Source organism: Panulirus ornatus, chromosome 34 (genome assembly GCF_036320965.1).
Source record: "Panulirus ornatus isolate Po-2019 chromosome 34, ASM3632096v1, whole genome shotgun sequence".
NCBI classification, from domain to species: Eukaryota; Metazoa; Arthropoda; class Malacostraca; order Decapoda; family Palinuridae; genus Panulirus; species Panulirus ornatus.
Genome location: NC_092257.1, coordinates 13767959 through 13786513, shown reverse-complemented (window position 1 = coordinate 13786513; position 18555 = coordinate 13767959). Strand labels below are relative to the sequence as shown.

General features: G+C 46.7%; 1 protein-coding gene across 5 annotated transcripts in view; it reads left to right on the top strand.

Moving 5' to 3' along the window:
* The window catches only part of LOC139759882 (cell adhesion molecule 2-like), a 56299-nt gene extending 51080 nt beyond the window's left edge, over window positions 1-5219 (top strand). For all 5 annotated transcript variants that reach the window (XM_071682423.1, XM_071682419.1, XM_071682418.1 and 2 more), the window contains exon 7: window positions 118-5219. In XM_071682423.1, the coding sequence (XP_071538524.1) occupies window positions 118-182 (65 nt within the window). In that variant the 3' untranslated portion in view covers window positions 183-5219. The remainder of the gene's footprint in view (window positions 1-117) is intronic.
* The last annotated feature ends 13336 nt before the right edge of the window (window positions 5220-18555 follow it).

The window sequence follows — 18555 nt, the reverse complement described above, 5'->3', positions numbered from 1 at the left end:
ACTAACAGTGCTGATGAGCCTATCAGGTGCTGGAATTGCACTGTACTGACACTGTCTGTCTGCAACCGACAGTGTCTATCTATAATGTGAGTACATGTCTGATCTCGTCTTCCCCAGGTGCAGCATCCATCCTGCCTGTGAGACAAGTGCTGGTCATCCTGTGGCTCCTTCTGTTCTCATGAGCCAACAGCCCATCGTCTACTACTTCTGCTTCTCTACCCATTAGTCTACCATACCTTCTGACGCCGCTTCATGGAATCTCTTACCTCTTGACAAGCTCCACAACCCTCATAGCCAGCGTGTGGCCTCAAACAACGCTACATTGTCTTCATGGCCCAGGTCTCTGGCCTCAACGAAGTAATGATGTCTTCATAGCCAGTCTCTGGGCTCAGTATCCCTTTAGACGTTTGCCAGAGAGAGAGAGAGATGCATCACGCAGCATGCCTCATACAGCGTGATATCCACGACAGTGGACGAGGGAAGTAATTAACTCTAGTAATAAGGTATACGTGTGTACACGTGTGCGAGGAAATATTGCTTGATCTAAGGGGCTGTTGCGTTCCCTGTGGAGCGGCGGTGAGGGCGGCGGGCGACTTGTTCCTACGGATGGCCAAATATAACAAAAATACTCACATAGAATAATTCCCCAGCGTTCTCAGTGCCAACTGTGCATATCTTCGTCACCAACTTTGACGTTCGTGGAATGTTTCTGTTACACAGGCGGCTGAGCGGTTCTCCATCTTCCGGTGTCAACAAACCCACGTAAATCAGTTATGTAGACTGGCTTCATTTCTCTCCTTGGTTTTGAGTCACGTATTTACACATCTACGTTCCCTTAGTTCTGGGTAGTCGCCCCAGGAAGCTATGCTCTCTGTCCCTTTTTCGTATTCGTGTGTACGACTACGTGTCTCCCGTGAATATTCTCGCCTTTGAGCAAACTGTTCATGAATATGAGCAGTGGACGACGGGGTTGGTCAGGACCATCGATGGGTTTGGTAACGTCTCGTCAGAGCTCCAGACCAGGGCCAGGTTTTGGTTGTGATGCGCCAACTAGTAACAATGGTGGCGCATCACCAACACTGGTGAAGGAGAGGGGAAGTGTTGGGGGAAGATGAGTGGCGGAGATTGCATGGGGAGGAAAGGGAGAGTGTTGGGTCAAGGTGGGTGGAAGGAGATGCATGGGGGAAGGAGAAGGAGAATGTTGGGGGTGTTGGTTGGTAGCGGGGGTTGTGGGTGAGGAAGGAGTGGGGAAAGTGTTGGGGTAGAGGTGGGAAGGGGGAAGAGACAGGCGGTGTGTGTGTGTGTGTGGGGGGGTGTTGTTGTTATCGCTCGATATATCCTGATGATGGCTTGGCCTGCCCTACTGCTGATGACGAGCGCCTCCCCCGTCACTCACACTCCACTGCGTACTTATAAGGAGTCGATCCTGCCACCTGTCGTTCACAATAACGACAAAAGCCTCGGTGACCCCGAAGGTATCTATCTATCTGGCCGCTTGGCTTCCAGCGAGCGGCTGGCGACGACTGGCCTCTTGTCTCCACGGGATGCGACGCGTTTCACACAAGTCGTCTGCTGTCTCACTCGCCCTTCAGCCTGATGATCATGAAGTCAAAAACGAGCTTACGAGTCCTGTAGAGAGATCTTTTTTTTTTTTCGTTCTCCTCGTGAAACACAAGTTCCGACCCGAACCTACCAGTGTGATAGTCCAGGTGTTCTCATATCATTAGAGAGTTTAGATATGCCCCCTTTTTTGTCTCGCCCCCACAACTGTCTCCCTCCCATGAGAATAGAATGTTCGCCCACCAGTCGGTCACTCCCCTGTTGTACGTGCATCTCCGGCCCTGCTGAGGCCTCTCGCTATGTGTCTCCAGTTGTGGAAGTGGGAGCGTCAGTGTGGATCATAGACGATTGTGTCGAGCCCCTGGGATGTGGACGCTGTACGTACAGTGTCTGGTCCTGGGATGGACACCGTACCTTCAGTGTCCGGTCCCCTGTCACCTCCAGACGACCTTGTCACTATGTGCATAGTATTAGAAATCTCAGGGACTTCTTTTTCGAAGCTTCCCCCATCTGTGTGTGTGTGTGTGTGTGTGTGTGTGTGTGTGTGTGTGTGTTGAAATATACATACTCGCATCTGCATATGTACAACCTTCAAGATTCTAAGCCAGTTGATTTGACGGTGACAAAGAACATTTCTTCAGAGGAGGTAAAGATAGAACAACCAGAGTCCATAACTGGAAATAAAGGAAGAAAAGTAAATGTAATGAAGTGTTTTTATAAAATGGAAATGATGGAGGGATGGAACACGATGCGAGGAAATCATGAAGTCAAAGTATCAGAGTTTAAAGATGGTTCAAGAGATTTGGGCCCCAGAGGTGTCGAACTCTCTCCCCGTACTGTACAAATAACTAACTGCACACATACACACACACACACACACACACACCAAAGTTGGTCTGCTACATGGCTGATGAAGATGAACCCGAGTATATGTACCGAGGATGGGTCACAGCTAAGGAAGGCCTCGACGTAATCACCATCTGGCAGGACACAAGCTGCAGGAATCTGTGTGTGATAAAGACCTGGAGGTCGACACTGCTCCTAACCTGTCGCCAGAGTCTTGCTTTAGGAGAATAGTTGAGGAGACCAACTGTGTGTTAATAGTCATCAGAACAGAGTTAAAATTTATGGATAGAGAATTACTTTGTTGGCTGTCCACATCATAGATATATAAATTTGGCCAAATTAGAACATACTTCACAATTTTGGTTAGTGTAGGTGAAGAAACACAAAGAACTAATAGAGAGGGTCCAGAGGAGAGCAACAAAGACGTTGAGGTACAGGGTTACTTGTAACTGCAAGAAGAGAGGGAAGGGTCTCTGACCTGCACGAACCTGGGGGGTGTGAGGCTTAGAACAGCGTCGCTGCTGGGAGTGGCACAGGGAATATGAAAGTGGCAAGTCGTCTGCCGGGAGAAAACCACCCTGGCCTCCATGATGGTGGCACAGGTTTTTCCTGGCTTTACCCTTCCTTTCTGTACAGCCTGCAGTGACCGAAGATGTACAGGGAGACAGATGAGGATACCTGCCTCTATTCATACGCACCTTCGAATATTTCTTAAAAATGTGTCGAAGAGAACTGGTGATAATATATCGGGTGATCCTATACTGTCTTGCACTTGTCTCCGTATGCAAAGATAGCGATACATAAGCAATTGGCCGGGACCTGCGGTTGAGCCTTGTTTCTGTAGTTGCTACATTTCAAGTGGATGAAATGTCTTTGGAAAAGAATCTGCAACGGTTGCCAAATATTACTGGCGTGTGTTTTGTCTGCTTTTAATGTTCATCCTTCCGCTCTGGTTCACTGAATACCAGTGGTTGTGTATCTGCGTTTTTTGTTGACTTTCATTCCATATGAGGATTCTTGAAGTCTGAGCGAGTTGCCAGAGGCTTCTGTATCTCAGATCCACTGTGTTTCTTCTTTATGAAACGAGGACCAATGTGTAGTGGGAGGGGCATTTCAATTGATCCACAATGCTTTTCTTTTGTGATTGGTCAACTGAAGTAGAGGAGGCGAGGCTTTCTCAGTGATCCACGATGCTTACATCTTGTGATTGGTCAACTGGAGTAGAGTGGGCGGGGCTTTCTTAACGATCCACGATGCTTCCCTCTCGTGACTTGTCAATCGGAGGACAGTGGGCGGGGCTCTCTCAGCGATCGACAATGCTTCCCTCTTATGATTGGTCAACTGGAGTAAAGTGGGCGGGCCTTTCTGATCGATCCACAATGCTTCCCTCTTGTGACTAGTCACCTGGAGTACACTGGGCGGAGCTTCATCAGTGTTCAGGCTTCTTTCCTTGATTCCTAAAGCGAGACAACAGCGGGAGGAGATTTATGGTTCTCAAGGCTTCCTTTCCCTAAGAGGTTAAAGGGAAAAAAGAAAAAAGGTGGTTGGAGTTTTACCACTGTCGAGACTTTCGCGATGACTTTCCAAAAAGTAGGCGGTGTCATCTCGATGCATTGCGATACTGTTTATCTTCAGTGATGGTTCTCACGACGCTGGAAGAAACAAATGTACATATATCTATATCCGAACATGTAATGTTCACATGTAAATCAATGCAAACAATTTCACCATAGTGCGCCCGATAGTTGACCCCAGGCAACGTATCATGTTATGATATAGAGACATTACTAAAATGCCTGTGACTTGATTTGCAGGGGCTTGGGGCCCAGAGTGTGGGCGGCCTGCCTGTCCACATAGGCCCATATATATATATATATATATATATATATATATATATATATATATATATATATATATATATATATATATATACACACACACACACAACTCCAAGATACCTTATGTGGAGCCCCTGCAGCTTCGAGGCTGCGCTCCACGCAGGAAAAGGGTGACGTGGGCTTTGTTGGGATGGGGAGTTCCTCGACGAGGAGAATTTACTCCTTTACGTCCACTGCAATGATACAACCTTGCTGGGGGTAGGGTGTTTACTCCCTAGTATATTACAACCTATGGAAGGAACCCCTAAACATACATACACACGTAAACTCATGTATATACTGTAGTATATGTATGGGGAGGAATATAAGAGTTTACAGAATGTTTTGATTTGTTGTGTTCTGGGCCGAATAATACTGGCGAGGACCACAGACAAGTTCAAGGTGCAGAATTAGAAAACCATAGATTTCAACTATAGAAAATGGAGAAAAGGACCTCTAGTGATGGCTTGCCCTATATGCCATTTGTACATGACTTATCGTAGGTGATGACATTTTTGTAAATAGAACGTAACAAGGCCGTTGTAACTTGCCGTTACCTGCAGGTAACGTTTCAAGGAGCCTCTCCACCACACCTGTATACAAGATGATTAGGATTAGTGTATTACTCTCACTGTTTTAGAAAGCCTCGCGAGAAATTGACGAAGCGGATGAGATCAATATCTTAGCGCGAATGGGCAGACGGACGCATCATACATTACTCAGAAGCCAAATTCCAGTTTCTGTAGTTACGCCCCGATTTCTTCAAGCGTTGCCAATTAGAGTAAAGTCACGTCTGTCATTCGCGTCAGGTTGCCGCGGAATATTTCTCGCTAGGCTGGAGAACAGAGAGCTAGAGTGTCTATTAGAATGTCCTTGTTCTAAATACAGTAATATACATATACATATACATATATATATATATACTATCTACCAATATCTTTCTTTCATTTACCGTTCCTTACGCACTTACTGTTCTCGTCAGACGTCAGTATCTGTCCCTAAGCACAAAGAATTGAACCCAGGGCTGGCGTCTGACTGTGTCTTCCCATAGTTTTTTTTTATATTTTTTCATTTGGGTACCGCCACTCGAGGATAGACCGTTAGGATCACCTGCTTCATCCCTCGAATAGTGAAACTTTGCTTCTACATCCTTCTTTCATCTTTCCTTCTCCCTTTAACCTTTCTATCATTAAACGACTTAAGATCTCTCACTAATTTCTTCATTCTTTTTCTTAACCCATTTTCCTCGCGGCCGATAATGCTATGAATCGGGTAGGTGCTGCCCGATGCCATATCGGTCACTATATGTAAACAAAAAAGCTGTATGCAAAATGGTTGTGGATATCTACTGTAAATGACACTGATGTTAGCAGGAAAAGAGGTTACTACATCATCCATCTCCCATGGACGTGTGATGCCACAGGCGAGGGGGAGCAAGAAGATGCTACAATGGTGTGGAAAAACCTGAAGCAGGAGAGAGAGAGAGAGAGAGAGAGAGAGAGAGAGAGAGAGAGAGAGAGAGAGAGAGAGAGAGAGAGAGAGAGAGAGAGAGAGATGTGGTTATCAGCGGACAGACTTATACCATACTACAGCATAGTGCATGCGTAGAAAAAACACATGATTGGACAACCAAAACGTTCTGTGCGTTCATGTCTCTCTTATCCATAAGCACACTCGTATATTTTCCTCTAAAGATACCCATTATATATCTTCCCTATAAGTAAACATTTACAATATATTGTTTTATAATCCTATATATCTTTCTGTAAACAAATCATGTGTCTTCCCGTAAACATATATACCTTCCCTATAAACAGATCATATATCATCCAATAAACAAATGAATTATTCCTATATCATACATCCTACCTATAACCATATATCTTCCTATACACTTATATATCTTCCCTGTACACCTATATATCTTGCATATAAACATACGGGCTATCTTCCCTATAGGGGTATCCTATACCCTTTTAATGACTATGTCGACAAAGAAATACAATGAAAAAAAAAAATATATCTACTACAAAAGATTTTTCAAAATCTAAATTACTCTGATTCACCTACAAATATCATAAAAACAAAAAATAAAAAAAATGCCATAAGTACAAGAAAGACGAATGAAAAGATAGTGATGATAATACAGGTGAGTGGCAACGCTTTTGGTCACAAGATAAATGGCAATAACTGCATAATTGATCTGAGTGGCAACGCTTTTGGTCACAAGATACATGGCAATAACTGCATAATTGATCTCTAAGTACGTAGGGAAATAAGATAAAAACAGATAAACATTTCTGATGGAAGCAGTGTTGTCAGTGGTATACGGTTCTTACAAAGGGCCCACTTAGAAGGCCACCGTTGGCAGAGGTGTCTATAGATTGTCAACATTTCACTTAGTTTTATCTTTGAGGAATTATTCTTATCAGACTATATCACTGCACAGATACTGGACCACACAGATCTCTCTCACCATTATTCTCATGTATGAAACACGTAGTTCTTGTTTCATTCTTGTACCGCGAACTTTGACATGCTTCTGGCGTTCTCAGGTCGAGAGAGAGAGAGAGAGAGAGAGAGAGAGAGAGAGAGAGAGAGAGAGAGAGAGAGAGAGAGAGAGAGAGAGAGAGAGAAGAGTTCTGTCTCTAAAGGTTAAACTTCCTATTCATTTCACTAGTTAAACATACCTGATATGATTTTTGATGCCGTGAGCTGGATGGTTAACGTTGGACCATTTCACACTTTCGTATCGTATATATATATATATATATATATATATATATATATATATATATATATATATATATATATATATAGACAGATAGATAGATAGAGGGGGAGACGAACAGAAGAACTGAATGATCTCCATCACTTTCCAGTTGCTAATATCTTAGACATAGATGGAAGGTACCAAGTGAACACAGAAACTACAGATAGTAATGAGAAGTGGCGCTACAAGCTACAAGAAGGTAATGAGTGTAGCTACGAGCTACAGGAAAGTATCGAGTGACTCACACGCTACAGAAATGACTGACCCAAGAAGCTACAGGAAAGTTATGAGCAACGCTACAAGCTACAGGAAGGTAACAAGCGATGCTACAACCTTCAAGAAAGTAACGAGTAACGCTACAAGATACAGGAAAGTCACGAATGACTTACAAGCTACAGGGAATTACTGAATGACGCTACAAGCCTCAGGAAGGTACCATCGTAATATCTCGTCACTTCTTCTCAGACGCAGTGAAGTGCACTTGTGTATACGACCAACTAAGTTATAACCAAACCGTTAATGTTTACCTACGTCTTCACATCAGACCCCCAGACAAGAATCGGAGGACAGAGGACGCATCAATAAGACCACAACTCCACAATACGTCACACATCCTGATATCAAAGATCACAAAAATGATATCAGGGAGAGAGAGAGAGAGGGAGGGAGCCCTGATGGTGTCATTATTGCCCCCGATCGATTAAGTCATTCAACAACTCGACGTGGCGCATCAGCGCTAATTTCGAGCGGCCAGCCAGATGGAGGCTGGAGGATCGAGGACTGTCAGAGGAGACATTTATTAATTTTCCAGCTCACAGCTCCCGACGTCAGTCACTCCCCAAAGACCACCACTGATATAGCACATCACTGTACCTTCAGCTGAATGTTTAACCACCAGTCTCTGCCGGAAGTCTGGATCAAGCGGCATTAGGTATGAAAAATTCGGGGGTCAGAATCAATTCAGAGTATTGGGAATTAAAGGAAAGAGAATCAGACTTAAGGAGTGAAGGGTGTGCGATCATCTTGTCTCTCAAAAGAGCGTCGTCAAGGCAGGAGGAGGCGGCGGTGGCTGATCCTCCCTCTGAACCAGCCGATTAGGAAAGCTCCGAATTAGATAGCCTCGGGGAAAATACAAATTCCCTTCCTTTTTTTATTGTTTAATCATTGCAAATGGAACGGAGCGACTGTCAACAGATGAAGGATGGTCCGTAGAGAGAAAGAGTGATAAAAAAATGAAAGATATATTTCAGTTATCTGACATAGCCAGAGGGGAAGAGGATTTATTTTTTATATACGGATGCGAGGTTTTGCCTGTGATGGTAATAACGAATACTGTGATTGTGCATTCAGAAGACCTTGCAGAAATGTCCTACGGTTGTTGTGAGCGTTTCGTGAACTGCTGTTTTGGTCACCATAACGACGGAGTAGGGAGAGAGAGAGAGAGAGAGAGAGAGAGAGAGAGAGAGAGAGAGAGAGAGAGAGAGAGAGAGAGAGAGAGAGTAGAGAGACGAAAGGAGGTGGAAAGAAACTACAAGAAAAGAAAGGTAGAGAGAAATACGATAAAGAAATGAAATAACTGAGCAGAAACAGGCAGAGGATTACGATGGCAAATGAAATGAGGTGACTAATAACAAGGGCCGCGTCCCCCTGGCGATGAGGCCATGAACTGGGAGGAGGACGAGCTCGTAGGGTGATTCCTCCCGATGACACCAGAGAGGATCACATCCTCCTGCAGGAGTTTATTGCTGCAGGGGAACCCTGCCTCCTCCATCCCTCACGGTGAGGGATGACTCCAGTCAGATGGTATCTTAGAGTCTGGGGGGGTCGTCTCCCCCATCACAACATCCACAGGAAGGTCCTCTACTCTCCCCACGAAGAGGAGGGAGAGATGGCAGCAACACTATAGCAGGATGGAACACTGTGAGGTATATGGAGAGGGAGATAGATAAGTCTCCGGGAAGGAAAGATAAAGAAGTATGCTAGTGTGACGAGTGACGGGTCCTACATATGGTTTCGGGTCACTGACGGATCCTGTAGGTGGAGTGTTGGATCAGGGATGGGTACTCTTAGTGGTGTTGGGTCAGTAATGGGTCCTCCTGGTGGTGTTGGGTCAGTAATGGGTCCTCCTGGTGGTGTCGCATCACTGCCGGATCCTCCTGGTGGTGTCGCATCATTGCCGGATCCTCCTGGTGGTGTCGCATCACTGCCGGATCCTCCTGGTGGTGTCGCATCATTGCCGGATCCTCCTGGTGGTGTCGCATCACTGCCGGATCCTCCTGGTGGTGTCGCATCACTGCTGGATCCTCCTGGTGGTGTCGCATCATTGCCGGATCCTCCTGGTGGTGTCGCATCATTGCCGGATCCTCCTGGTGGTGTCGCATCATTGCCGGATCCTCCTGGTGGTGTCGCATCACTGCCGGATCCTCCTGGTGGTGTCGCATCACTGCTGGATCCTCCTGGTGGTGTCGCATCACTGCTGGATCCTCCTGGTGGTGTCGCATCACTGCCGGATCCTCCTGGTGGTGTCGCATCACTGCCGGATCCTCCTGGTGGTGTCGCATCATTGCCGGATCCTCCTGGTGGTGTCACATCACTGCCGGATCCTCCTGGTGGTGTCGCATCATTGCCGGATCCTCCTGGTGGTGTCGCATCACTGCCGGATCCTCCTGGTGGTGTCGCATCATTGCCGGATCCTCCTGGTGGTGTCGCATCACTGCCGGATCCTCCTGGTGGTGTCGCATCACTGCCGGATCCTCCTGCATGGTGTTGAAGGAGCAGCGATGGGTCCTCAAGGTGGCCGGGCCGGGTCAATGACGGATCATCTGTAGGATGATGACACAGGGACGATGGAAGCGTCATGAACCTGACACTGAGACGCTTGGCTGCCCTCGTGATCCGCTTTGGGTAAGACGTCCAGCTGAGACAAATGTTTTCCTTGCCTCTCCCCTTCCTCACATTTTCTGAAGAAAATGATGAGCTATTGTTCCAGTGTATTTGTTATCATATATATATACCTTAGCCAGGTACCCATTTATCGACCAACCTCTAGAGGGGGATGACCAGCTGGTTGACTGTGGACTGACTGCTGTAACCAGGATTCGAACCTATGCTGTTTGTGATATCAACATGACACATCAACCCTCTGTTCTGTGAACGAACATATAGTCTTCAAGCACTGCTTTTTTCTTTTCTCCTTCATTCTTCGTTCTCGTCTCGCAAAGTCCCAGTAGGTCTGGAAGAGTAAAGTAACATCGCAAGAGACAAATTTCACTCACATTTTCGCACCAGTGAGGTCTTGCAGCGGGACGGAGCGCACCACTTCCATCACCTAGGGTGCTACGTTGACATGTCTCCACTGGAACAGCCATATTTTTGCATATATATACACACTTTACCCAGCAGCCAGCAGGAGGCCAGGTGATCCAAGCCAAAAGTGCGTTGCAAAGTCCAGGGCTGAGGGTGGCAACCAGACGACCTACAGGTTGAGGATGGCAACCAGACTACCTACAGGACTGTGGGTGGCAACCAGACAACCTACAAGGCTGTGGGTGGCAACCAGACAACCTAAAGGGAAATCACAAACAAACACAAACACAGCAACTCTTGACTGTCCTTCGTGAAGGCAGTGAACAAGCAAACACAAGCGCTCTCTTACTCCCTGTCACCACGGCCAGCTAGCCATCAGTCGTGAACAAGCAAGCACAAGCGCTTCCTACCCCCCTTCCTCCTCCTGCCATCACGGCCAGACAGCCATCAGTCTGACGGCAGAGGATAACATCATAACTTGGCAAATTCCATCTTAGTGTCGGAGCAGCTACCTTCAGGCTCGAGGATGACCCTCTCACATTCTCCTCTCTCTCTCTCTCTCTCTCTCTCTCTCTCTCTCTCTCTCTCTCTCTCTCTCCCTCTCTCGTGTCACGTGCCAGCAACGTCCTCCCTCAAGCTGTTGAAATCACGATCCCACATCACATTCCAGCGGGTAAGAAGCAGCCACTTTCCATCTTTTAACGACGCAAGGCTCGCTTCCTCTCGCTCCCCACCAGTGAACGATCTTGTGTCGCTCCCAAGGGGATATCGTTCATCTCCTGGGACATCGCCTCGCCCAAACGAGAGCGTCAGCTGAAGTCTTAGCCACGTGACTTAAAGACTTCAGAAGCCCTTGGAGCCTCTCCACTGTCAGTAGTGCTCTACAATCAGTAGCAGCGCACCATGTGATTCCTGATTTCTCATCTCGATAGCAGTGCCCTTTGGTGCTTCACATCCCACAACACCTCCTTCGGGCAGTGCTTCATCCCCCAAGGTCTCCTCCAGCAGGAGACTCTGTTTGACATCAGCCACAGACTACGTCGTCCATATGTAATGATTTGATCAAGGTTTTATCTCTGTATCTGTATGTTTCCACGACCCGCCTGGGTATCGGGAGGGTTGTTAGCAAAGGCGGCGCAGCGAAGCCAGCACTTCGGTGGCTATCAAGTGTCACTCCACTGGCCCAGGTAGGGGTGCTGGCTTTCATATCACAGACATACAACTTCTCCTCATGCATAGTGCGTGGCGACACGAAACTTAACGAATTGTCCTGCGGTGAGCGCGACGCGTTAGCCCTACCTTTTGGCAAAATCTCGTAAGCACTCCTTCCCTCTCCCTCTCTCTTCTACCTAGTCTCCTCTTCCCAGTCTCCCCTCGTCTTCTATCCTCATTACTTGACTATCTCGTTCTCTCCCTCCTCATTCTGCCATCCTTCACCTTCTATCTCCTCGCCTCCTTCTGTCTCTCACTCACTATCTCTCTCTCTCTCTACTACACTCTTCCTCCCTCCCCCCCTCTATCTCTCCTCCAACCAACCCCCAAAGCTTCCTTCTCCTTACTTCCTCCTCCTCCTCGTCCCCCCTCCCCCGTCTCTCTGAAGTCCCTCCTCACCTCCCCCAAGTGGGGGGCGGCTCTGAACCCCCTTTCCTCATCCTTCCCTACCCCAGCCCGACGCCAGCTCCGGCAAGTACCAGAGGGAGGGGGGAGAGGGTGAGGTGAGGGGAAGGGGGAGGGGTAGACAGAGGCTCGCGCCAGGGATCAAGTCTACAATAGCACCATCTTTTAGCCTTATTAAACTGTCAGTATGATGCCGACCGACGCAGCGGTGACGGGGGTGAGGGAGGGAGGGGGGGATCCAGTCTTGAGGAGAGAGAGAGAGAGAGAGAGAGAGAGAGAGAGAGAGAGAGAGAGAGAGAGAGAGAGAGAGAGAGAGAGAGAGAGAGAGAGAGAACGATAAAAAAAGGGAGAAGAGACGACGAAAGGAGGAGGAGGAGCAGCAGCAGGAGAGAACGGTGAGCGTTGAGTAAATATACATATAGAAAAAAATAAGGGAAAGGAGGATAGTGGGAAGAGGGGATGATAAAGATAAACAGAGAAATAACAACTGCGAGACTTTAAGAGACTACAGTGCTGCTGGCCCGTGAGGACGACGCAGACTATAAGGTATATGGACCGTGAGGGACGCAGACTATAAGGTATATGGACCGTGAGGGATGCAGACTATAGGGTATATGAATCATGAGGGACGCATAATATAAGGCTAATGGACCGTGAGGGATACAGACTATAAGGGAAATGAACCGTAAGGGACGCAGGATATAAGGTATATGAACCGTGAGGGACGCAGGATATAAGGTATATGGACCGTGAGGGACGCAGGATATAAGGGATATGGACAGTGAGGGATGCAGAATATAATGCCAATGGAACACGAGAATTGCTGACGACAATAAAAGTACGACCGACCACAAAGACACACGATAATGCAACACAAGAAATGCTCACAGTCGCCCACCCCCCAAATTCTTCCAGTGATAATCAGCGACAAAAACTAACTTAGCAAATTTTCGCAGAAGTTGTGGTGGCGAGACTGAACAACACAAGGTGACATTAGGAGGGTTGTTGTGCGTTCCTTTGTCTGGTGTATCGCCAACAGAGGGCAGGTGACGCGGGACCTGTGTATCTTCAGGTTTAGAGCATCATAAAAGTCAACAACTGGAGCACGATAGGTGCGAGCCTTGAGTACGATGGACCGAGCCTTGAATACAATGGGCAGACACTTGAGGACGATGGTACGACTCTTGAGTAAGATGGACCGAGCCTTGAGTACGATGGTACGACCCTTGAGCATGATGGACCTTGAGTACGATGGGCAGACCCTTGAGTAAGATGGACCGAGCCTTGAGCACGATGGTACGACCCTTACTTATGATGGAACGAGCCTCGAGTACGACTGAACGACCCTTGAGTAAGATGGTACGATCCTCGAGTACGATGGAATGACCCTTGCAACATACGGTGGTATGACAATATTATCCAGTATGACAGTACTGTATAGTGTGACAGTAACTTATCTGTCTAGTTTAACATGGTGTCTAGATACTTGTCTAATTTAGTGTCTAGTGTAGCAGTAATTTCTGGGCAAAGGCGTCACACAAGTGAGACAGAGGCAGCACACAGGCGAGGCACAGGCGTCACACAGGTGAGACAGAGGCACCACACAGGCGAGGCAAAGGCGTCACACAGGTGAGACAGAGGCAGCACACAGGCGAGGCAAAGGCGTCACACAGGTGAGACAGAGGCAGCACACAGGCGAGGCAACGGCGTCACACAGGTGAGATTTAAGCACCACACAGACGAGGCAGAGGAGTCACACAGGTGAGACAGAGGCACCACATAGGCGAGGCAAAGGCGTCACACTGGTGAGACAGAGGTAGCACACAGGCGAGGCAAAGGCGTCACACAGGTGAGATTTAAGCACCACACAGACGAGGCAGAGGAGTCACACTGGTGAGACAGAGGCACCACATAGGCGAGGCAAAGGCGTCACACTGGTGAGACAGAGGCACCACACAGGCGAGGCAAAGGCGTCACACTGGTGAGACAGAGGCACCACACTTGCTAAGCCAAGTCCATATCATGTCGGTGAACGATATCATCCCAGATCTGCCTGGCAGGAGCGGTACCAAGATCGATAAAATGTGCTAGTCTAAAATACGGTATATACATTTTCCTTGCGACTTACATGCTCACCAGCATCACATGTAATGTTGATAGTTACCTCCAAGGTGACCTGCTGATGATCTCATATACCACACTTCCCTCCTTCTGGAACATTATTAAGGACATCCTTGCTTCTAACTAGAACTAAACCTGATACGTTTTCGTCGATAATAGTTTTTTCTTAAGGCACTCTCAAGCAAATTTAGGTAAATTCCAATACCCAGAACTACTGGTAACTGGATCACCTAATTAGATATTGGCGTGTTAAAACCTCCTCCTTTGATCATCATTATTATCATCATCATCATTGTGGTCATTATCATCATGATCATGGTCTCCGGCCTTCATGATGGTCATTCCTAACACAATCACGGACCATAATTATCACCACTATTCCTACAATTGATGAGGGTCCCTCCTGTATCCCTGTGGTCCGGGGTGGTCTTCCTACACCCCTGTGGTCCGTGATGGTCTACCTACACTCCTGTGGTCCGTGGACGTTGTCTTCCTCCTGGCACATACACACATACACACACACACACACACACACACACACACACACACACACACACACACACACACACACACACACGCATTGCATGTTGGCCATTAAGAAAAATGGAAAATTCGACGGGCAATTTACAATGCGAGAAGTCTATGATTGTAATTGGGCGAAATTGTCTTTCGTCATCACCATGGCAACGTTATCATCAGATGGGGGGGTGGGGGCAGGTGGGGGTATAACGGTGTGTGTCACGGGGAAAATGGCGTGGAGGGGGGGGGGAAGACATAAAGAGAGAGAGAGAGAGAGAGAGAGAGAGAGAGAGAGAGAGAGAGAGAGAGAGAGAGAGAGAGAGAGAGAGAGAGAGAGAGAGAGAGAGTTACACACACACACAGACCACACACACACACACACACACACACACACACACAAACACAACCTGCAAATGTTTAATTAGACGCCGGGGTGAGGCAAGGACGAATTAGGTAGAGGTGTCTCGTTGCCTCCCTGAGTGTTGGGGTGCTGGGGTGCTTCCGATTACCTACTTGGGTGCTGGGGTGGCCCTAATTGGTAATTCATAGCGGCCAGACGGGTGGTGGTGTGGCCGCCTGGTAGTGGCCAGATGGGCTGGCGGTGTGGCCGCCTGGTAGTGGCCAGACGGGCTGGTGGTGTGGCCGCCTGGTAGTGGCCAGACGGGCTGGTGGTGTGGCCGCCTGTGGCCGCATAATATCACAACTTGAGGCAGTGAGGACACTCCTCGCCCCCGCCACCACGTCAGTTCTTTACCTCCCCACGTCAAAGTTCCCCGTCGGTAGGAAGAAAGTCTTGTGTTGGTGGAGGTTTGATCCTCCCCCACTAAACTCAGTCGCCTACTTGTCCCCTCCCTCCTATTCAACCTTCTAACCAACCCCAATGACCTATCCTTCACTAGCTTCCTCCACCACACCTCCACCTAGGTGTCAACCCTTCCACACCTGACTTAAAGGCAGAGAAACCAACTCAAGTTGAGACTAATCTTTCAACTCCAGTGTCAGGAAAATAAGTGAGGAAACCCTCGAAGGTGACTGCTCGGTAAACGTAAGGGTTACAAGCACAGATGTTCTGTATCCTTAATTGTAACAGTCTGTTCGGCTGACCAAGTTAAAGGTTAGACGATGAGCGACATGTAGAGTGGATTTCAAAGAAATGTGGAAATGGCAGTTTAAGAATTACTTTATCATGTGGATCCACCTTCATTAAGGTAATCCCCACAAGCGGGCAAGGAAGCATAATTACCTAATATCACAATAATAACCATAATCATCTAATGCTATTGTTAGCGTAAAGTTGGCATTACAATGTAACCGATTTCAGCCGGGAGTGTGTGAGAGAACAGTTCATCACTGGTAGTGCTAAAGACACCAGAAATATCAGACTGTGTTCTCCTCTCTCCCATACCCATCCCCTCCCACCATCATTACCCTAAGCCTAATTTCATGCCAGTCTCCGCTGCTCCTGATCTCGCCAGATTTCTTCCTGTAATTTGCCATCTTATTACCGGGGTGACAACATGGTTGTCCAGGATCGGCTTACGGCCTGGGAGCTGCACACCCGCCGACAGGGTCCATCCACCTAAACCTCTTTATTTCTAATGAGAAAATATCAGAACTTGAAGATTAGTGACTCTTTAGACCGATTTGAAAATGATTACGATAATAGAAAATCGTCTTAATACCTATACAGACGCACGAACGCGCGTATGCGCTTTCAGAGAAAGAAGATCCCGTGTAGGAAGCCTTCTCAAGACGTCTATGAGAGACTTGACCTCCATTTTAGACAAAAGAGGAGCTGTACTGACACCTCGTAATGAATGTGCAACCATTTACAACGGTGGGATCAAAGTGTGGCATGGCGAAAATGATAAGCAAAGACAAAAGCTGATATATTTCACCACAAGACATCGAATTTGCTTGCCTACGTAAACAAATATGGACACTTACAAAAAGTGGCAAGACCCTGAATACATTAACATTATAAAGGATATTAAAAACAAACGATTGAAGAAAGCCTTGGAATCGGCCCACATATACATAGGAAGAGAATGAAGAGAGCCTTGGAATCAGCCCACATACGACGACGGGTAAGAGAGCATCTACAGGTTGGTAGTAGGATCTGGGGGAACACGACATCCCCATGGAAACGCGTCCAGCGAGATGATCTATGGATATATATATATATATATATATATATATATATATATATATATATATATATATATATATATATATATATATATATATAAGCAGTATGGCTTTGTTGTATGTTGTTTAATCTCTGAAGAAGACATCTACGTAAGTTGAAATGTTATGGGAATAAAGCTCAGAAACCTTTCACTTATTTTTTCTTGCCACCATGAGCCCCCTACACACACGCACTAACCCTCGATGGGGGAGGACGTGTGTCAGTGGCGCTCATGGGCCATCCTCCCACCTTGATACTTGTATTCCACCAGACTGGATCCCACCATCTGCACCCAGAGGTGTCTACCTCCAATGAACTGGAGTGTGAAAGAGACGCTCAAGTCACAAACCTTTACCAGTGAACTGGTGCACTCAAGAGGCCTGTGTTGATGATGTGGTCCCCTCAGTGTAGACAGTGGGTCACAGCTTCCGACCGTGGGAGTTGTGACCCACTCAGCTGACCATAGGAGCTGTGACCCACCCAGCTGACCATAGGAGTTGTGACCCCACCCAGCTGACCATAGGAGCTGTGACCCATTCAGCTGACCATAGGAGCTGTGACCCACCCAGCTGACCACAGGAGCTGTGACCCACCCAGCTGACCACAGGAGTTGTGACCCCATCCAGATGACCAGAGGAACACCATATTTTTCCTCGAGGTTCAGAGGGGCGATCGCCTGACCAATGTACATACGTCACCACACTCACCTTGTACTAACCAGTGCTATACAGATACAAGACTTGACCTGTACCTACAACAGTGGATGTCATAAACAATATATGAACACTTGCCAAGCAAGCAAATAGCATAGTTCTCCCTTAGTTATGTGTACGTCAACTTCTATATTACTGTAACACAACCAGTAAAGTAAATAAATAAATTAACTACATGTCAACACAGTATTACTACAATTCAGTAAGTATGTACTTTGCCATCACTTGATTCTCACCATTAGATACAGTAAAACATATATTGACACAATACTACTGCAGTTCAACCAGTATCCAACTTTACATCACATAATGTTCACTATTAAATTACATAATATATGTCATCACAATACTATTACAGTTCAACCAATGTGTAACTTTACATCACATAACATTCAACGAATCATAACTAAATGTATAATGTATAAACTATAAAATTTGTCCTGTAAAACTTCCTGTACTATGTAGAGAAACTTCACTCATGTGCTTATCCACGACTGTTAACACAAGGAATGATTTACCAGTTTAGAGTAGCTGAAAGCAGTACCACAGAAACGTTTAAGTTCAAACTCGATCAATGTTTCTCTTCAAATCCATGACTGACATTATTTTCTGTCTTCTTAAGTATACAAAAAGTTCAAGATATTCTACTTTGAATATTCCTAATGTCTTTCTACAATCACAACCCAAATCAGTGAGTCTACGTTCTCTACCATTATCACAAACAACCTTGTTAGGACTCAATGGTCTGTTGCTCTTTGGATTCATTTGTATTCACTTGTATCAAATCCATCTGAAGTATCAGAAGAAACGCTCTCTCTCTCTCTCTCTCTCTCTCTCTCTCTCTCTCTCTCTCTCTCTCTCTCTCTCTCTCTCTCTCGTATATACATATACTCTCCTACTCTTCACATGCATCATAACAGTATACTTACTGTGTACGTCCAGCAGGGTCTTTAGTTTACGCAAGAAAAGTCTGCAGTTTACATATAAAACATGATAACTTGTTTCGATGTAAGCTGTCGGATCTCAAAGACTGAG